The sequence below is a fragment of the Diabrotica virgifera genome, chromosome 5 (genome assembly GCF_917563875.1).
Source record: "Diabrotica virgifera virgifera chromosome 5, PGI_DIABVI_V3a".
Lineage (NCBI taxonomy): Eukaryota > Metazoa > Arthropoda > Insecta > Coleoptera > Chrysomelidae > Diabrotica > Diabrotica virgifera.
The window spans coordinates 99,467,555-99,474,369 of NC_065447.1; the positions used below are offsets into that span (position 1 = coordinate 99,467,555).

The following is a 6,815-nucleotide window of genomic DNA, read 5'->3' on the forward strand; positions in this document are numbered from 1 at the left end:
ATTTTCATGATTCTGTTGCCTTTAGTTCTCGAGATATTTCTAATAGGCCAGTTATATGCCTCACCCTATATACACAAGCAACTGTGCAAAATAATGTCGCGCACGCGTGATTAGCAATTAAAAAACAAAGAAGTTTTGAATGTTGTATTGCAAAAAACTCTTCGGGATTTCATCAATAGATGTTTAAAGAATATCTACTTACTTTGGCAGCATTAAAATTTTCAGTTTTTCAAATAGTTTTTGAGGGTTAAAAATGGCCAATTTAGCAATTTTTCAATTTTTAATCGCTTATATGTCAAAAACTATCAACTTTAGAGAAAAGTCACGAAAGACCTTTTCTGTTTGGAATGATGCAGAAAACCTAAAAAACGTTGTTCCATGCAAAAAAATAATTTAAGGAAAAAAACAAAAAAAAAACGTTTAAAAAATTTTTGACCCACTTTTGTTCCTGGCAACATGCAAATTTGTTAAAAGGTGACCATTTTGAGTAAGATTGTACAAAAAATTAGAATCGGAATATTTTTCCTAGCGGATGCGCAGTGGCTTTCTGGACTAACTTGTTTTCAAAAATTATCAAAAGCGCTGAGAACCATCGATTTTTATACATAAATGTGGCTTTTATAAATATAAATATATAGTGTGATTCATGGAAGCCTAGCATAGTCCGTAAGCTTTATTTTTAATGGAAGACCTTGTATATTCTTACATTTTTAAAAGCTGCTTAACAACCGGAGCTCAACGGACTATGTCATATGGGATCTAAATATTATGTTTTGAAATTATAAAGCGTGGAAACCGATTATGGAATAAAACTGTTTGGATCTTTATTTTACAAAATTATAAAAACGCTTTTTTATATAAAAAAAAGTCAACTTTTAAATTCAAATGTGCACTTTTGAATATAAATTTAACTGTACAGGTTGATTAAAGCAAATCTTGCATAGTCTATCATAGGTAGGTATTTATTATTAATAAAACACTCTATATATTTTTATGTTTTTAGAAGTTACTTAATAACCCCATATTAAAAAAGTACATTATGTAGGGTCTATTATGGATAATACAAGGTTGAAATATAAATTTGAAATTTTATCTATATAATTTTCGTCGAGAAGTTAAGAAAATAAAATTTTAAAATTTAGAACTTGTCCTACTTTAAATATGGTATTCTTGTTTAGTAGCTTAATACAGACATCGATTTTATAAAAAAATATCAATATAGTAGGCTTTGTGTTTAAATTCTTGACGACAATTTTATAAAATTTCAAAATTTCACCTTTAGGTGAACTTTTTGGCCAGTAACAGACAGGTGGGGCGTGACAAAAAGCTAGTCAGGATAGTCACTATTTACACTAACATTGTTTATTTCTTCTCTTACTTCCGAATCACTTTTGTCCTTATTCATCACTGTCTGCTTCAACCCATAAGGCCTGCAGAAGTTCTTATTCTCTTAGTAATTCATTTTAGCTTAGACTATTATAAAATATGTTGAAATCTGTAATAAGTATTATTCACTTAAATATACTTACTTATTCATAGGATTAAAACAAAATAAAGACAATTCTTCAAAAAGGACAAAATCCGACTCGTGGTCTGTGACCACTTTCAATCCAAATGTACTTGCTGAAATTAAACAGACGACTAAAAACTATGTGTTATCGCATAGATGAATATAAAATAGAAAGCTATCTAGCCGCTGTGACCACTACATGCAAAATTACCTTATGTTTTAGGCGCTTCAGCATTGTTGGGGTGTACTACACCCCACCTGTCGGATGCCGGGCTAGGTATAAAAATATACAGAATCTTCCATTAATGGTCCATTAAAAATAACAATATGCTATGCTAGACTTTCGTGAATCACCCTGTACATTTAAGTTTATGTTTTAAAAGCGCACATTTAAATAATTTTAAGGTTAAAGTTTACTTTTGAATTACGCGTTTTAAAATAAAGACAAAAACAATTTTCTTCCGTAAGTGGTTTTCACATTATAGTTCGTTGAGATTAGGTTAAGTAGGTTTGAAAAATATAGAAATTAATATTAAAATAAAGCTTTTGGACTATGCTATGCTTGGATGAATCACTCTGTACTTTTAAATTTATGAGTAAAAACCACACTTTATATAATTTAATAAAAATCTCGGCGTTAATTACATTTGATTTAAATTACAAAGAAATAATGAAAATACCAGCTTCGATGTTATGATAACTAATAAAAAGCAAAAGTGTCTAAAATGTTACAGTACTAAAACAGTTTTTAACAAGTATCGACCACGGGATAGTAAAACTCTCGATAGAAATAGACCTTGACAAAGAGAGATACAGCATGATAAAAAGAAGGAATCCTTTTCGGTTAAGGGTTAAATAAAAAAAATTAATTAAATATTTATGATTTTATTCTATTTAAATAAAAAAGTTAGTACATTCAGTTAATATGATTAACGATACCTTTATAGATGAGCAATAGGCATATCAGTAACTGATTTAGGACAATTATTGACTGCTCCAGATGCAAGACTGGGTGTAGGAATAACTGTATCAGGACAATTTGCATATCGGTTGTTGATTCTACATTCATAAATGTACAGCTGGTGGTAGTATCCAGAATCGACTTCGCTAAAGTCAATGTTGATGCTTTCACCTGATTTTAGACTATATAGCTGATCTGAGTAGTTCAGTAGTTTAACCACGAAAAGAACATCAGATCGGGACAACCATTTGCCCACTTTGAAAGAGATATTACTTCCGGCTCTGTTGCGGACTGAAATGATGTCTGCAGGATAGTCATCTTTAGCACAACGAAACTCAGAGCCAAACTTCCATCGCTCACAGTACGTTGCTGTTCCATTTGCTAGGGCAAATAATGCTAATAGCGCAAGTAGAACTAGAATTTTAGTGTACATTGTTATTAATTTAGTTTAAGTCTGTCGATTGGATTTTACAATTCGGTTTTATACTTCTAGCCATTGCAAAGTGCATATTTTTATAATTTTAACTAAACATTATTGATTATCTTATTTTTTTATAACCTTTAACAGAGAGTTATAGTCCAAGAGCTCGTCATGTTGTAAAAATCACTTTATATAAACTTTTAGGCCGCTATTATATTAGGCAACTGGTGACGCCACCAAGTTGCTCCACCAGTGGCTCATGACGTCACGGGGCATTTAAGTAAATGAGACCTATTAGACTACGGCAACTGGTTGCGCCACCAGAAATTGTTGTCGATCTGGTGGCCGAACCAGTCCACCAGCCGGGTAACCGGGTCTGGTGGCGCCACCAAGCCGGGGCATTATGTTATATGGACCCTATTAGACGAGCAGCTGGTGTCGGCCACCACTAGTTCATTTGTATTGTAATCTAGTGCTTCGTATTTCTTTTCTATTAACTTCTATATTTTCTATTAACAAGCGTATATTTTTCTAAAACCTTTTTTGTTGATTTATAAATATGCTATATTAAAAAGTTCTCGCAGATTTAGCCGTTAATTGTTTATTCATTGTTTAAACAATAAAAGCTCTTTTTATATTTTAGAAATATCGGTGAATTCATCACTTTACCTCGATCAAAAATGTTTCTATTTTGTTTTTAATTATGCTGAATCCGAATGTGACGTTAATTGGAAAATTTAAAAAAATTGAGCTTTTATATATAGGTACAGTATGTCTGCGTAACTTCGAACCATATGGGAAACTTTTTTCTTATCAATTTTACGAAAAAAAAAATATTCTTTATAAAATGCTCTGCATAGTCTATTTTATACGAGGTATGTCAAAAAAATTGTATGTAAAGTACCTTTAGATTTCACAACATCGAAAATTGTTATTGAAAAGTTGTTAAGAAGTAAAAAACTATGTTTTGGGACACAATAATTTTATTACATCATTCTAATTGAAAAAAAAATGCAATTTTTTTAAATTACGGATACCCAACATCGTTTTATTACAAATATCTATAAGGGCCAGTTGTTCGAAAGCTAACCAACAATGATCATTATCAAATATTTAATTACTGTCACCAACTGTCAACGTCAACTTTGATTGTGTTGCTGAAATCATAATTATTGATTACAATAATTATGAAATTACTTAATCAATTATGTTAATAATTGTTATGTTAATTGATTAACTAATCTCATAATTATAATCAGTTATGTTTTCAGCAACCCAATAAAAGTTGGCATTGACAGTTGGTGGCGGTAATTAAATATTTGATAGTGATCATTGTTGATTAGCGTTTGAACAACCTGCCCTATGTGTTTTATTATTAATTTTACGAAAAAAGTTATTTTTTACAAAAAGCTTTATATGCTCTAAAATCTAAGATGCAATCATAATATATAAACTTTTATCAGTTCTATACGAGGTATGTTAAAAAATATGAATTTCGTCCAAGAGTAAAGTACCTTTACAGTTCACAATATTTCAATTAGAAGAATGTAATTGCATATTCAAACATAGCTTTTAATTCCGAACAACTTTTTATAAAACACTTTTCGATATTGTTTAATATAAGGATACTTTACTCTTGAGCGAAATTCATCTTTTTTGACATACCTCGTATAAAATTCACAAAATTTGAATCTGATGATTGCATCTTATATTTTATACTATTAAGAGCATTTTATGAAGAATAACTTTTTTTCGTAAAATTGATAACAAACAAGTTTCCAATTGCATTTGATTATTTTTCCAATTCCAATTCATTTTATTATGTTTGCTGGTGGCTATTCTCGGCCACCAGTTGCCCGTGCTCACAATTTGGTGGGCCCACTAGTTGCGCCACTAGTTGCGCCACCAATTACCTAAACTAATAGAGCCCTTAACCTTTAACTACACGCGCTGGCGTATTTTGTACGCCAGATATAAGAATTCTACTGCAAATATATTTAAAAATTTAATTTTTGACCTTGTTTATCTTCTATCTTACCTATCACTGGAATGTGCTTTACACTTATTGGTTTTAGTTTCGTTATAATCGGCGTTCTGGGAAGATCGTAACTTACAGTTTATTATTTGTTGTTTCGGGTGGCGGACAATATACGCCACGATTATAGCAATATGAGTAGTAATATAAGTACATCCTTCAATTGTTTTTTAGTCATTATGGCACAAAATATATTTATCTTTATAAACAATACTTTTTCTCATGTAAAAAATTACATTTCAAAAAAAAATTATTACAGTCGAACCCGCTTATTAGAATCCCTGTTATAGGAATATCCCGGTTTATGAAATATAAATTCAAGTTCCCGAAACATTTCCATTTACTCCTTAATAAATTTATCTGTTTATTGGAATAGGATCTAACTAGATAATACCGCTTATTAGCATATTTTGCAGGTCAAAGAATATTTTTTTTACAATTTACTAAAAATTTAAATTATGTTTGGTATTATGGTTTGTCGTCAACGGCCGGTAGTGCTGGATTAGATATTATTAGGGTTATAAATATTTATTACCTTGTTAGGAATACCAATTCGATCTTTAGCATAGCCGACAAATGCATGGGTCATAAAATAATTTTTATTTGTCTACACAAAGGCACTGTTGCCTGTTATAAAATTGTTAGAAGCAGTTTAGTTAGAATTCACTCAGAGAGTACCTACTTGTTTGCAAGATGGAATTATGGCTTTGTTAAATTCGAAAAGAAGAGAAAAGAACAAGAATGTAACAATCCATTTCTTGACGCCAATAAAACTTCTATTCAACCAATGGATTAAGGATTAACAACGAAAAAGCTATAATTACCAATAATTTCTCAAGAAAAAAAAAGTAATTTTGTTATATAGGTATGCATTTTAATAAGAAAATATTTACATATCTGCATATTGCATACATTTCATATTAATTATATAATGTATTCATTCACATACATGTAATGTAATTTGGTATTTAACACATACATAGATAAGTACTAGTTACACTACTGTATTATTGACGTAAAAAGACCTAAAACCATATACATACACTGAATATGTAGGTACATATAATATGATATACATATTGGCATAGTATGTAATAAAACTACATATTGGCATAGTATGTAAAACTACACATTGGCACAGGATGTAAATAATATTATTACGTATATTCGGTAACACTTATTTCGACTAGCCACCAATGATCGGTTATTAGAATATCCCGGTTATAAGAATATTTTTGCCTTGCACAAAGGCTATTCCAATAAGCGGGTTCGACTGTAGTAATATTATTTATCACGGAATCAGATTCCAGTTATAAATCCCAACTGGCTTACTGAGAAGAAACTCCAAGTATTCACTGATGCCGAAGAAGGTTTCTAACAAACAACTAAGTGTATTTTTTCATAAAAAAATAAACAGATCCGCTGTTTTTAAGTGTATTTTCTTGTGGCGTATAAAGTACGCCACGCGTATAGTTATATTATAAATTGATGCAAGGGTAGTTAAAGGTTAAGAAATTCTCAAATTATCTATCGATAAGCGAGGATCCTATGGATTCTTCCAAGGTTCTACCAATTTTCGATAGATTGTCAATTTCGTTGTTTGTCTAATATCTTTAGACGATACTAGAGAGCTTGAAATGTTCACCGCTTTTTTCCCTGCTGCGTTCTTTTCTCGATGTCTCTTTTGGTAGTACCTTCTTTAGATGTTATAGATACGATATATTTGTATTCTGTACATGTTTTTGTGGTTCTAATTTCTAACTTTGGATCTTCTTCATCATCCCCTCCTTTAAGATACCCTGTCTTTGACATATTCTTATTGAGGATCCAATTTTTATATTCTTTTTTAATTTTTCTAAACATATAATCCATGTACTCTTCATCATTC

General features: G+C 30.6%; 1 protein-coding gene across 1 annotated transcript; it reads right to left on the reverse strand.

Moving 5' to 3' along the window:
* Positions 1 to 2,451: 2,451 nt before the first annotated feature.
* LOC126885416 (uncharacterized) lies at positions 2,452 to 2,904 on the reverse strand. The gene has a single exon (XM_050651985.1). The coding sequence runs from the start codon at positions 2,902 to 2,904 to the stop codon at positions 2,452 to 2,454; it is 453 nt and encodes a 150-aa protein (XP_050507942.1).
* Positions 2,905 to 6,815: the final 3,911 nt, after the last annotated feature.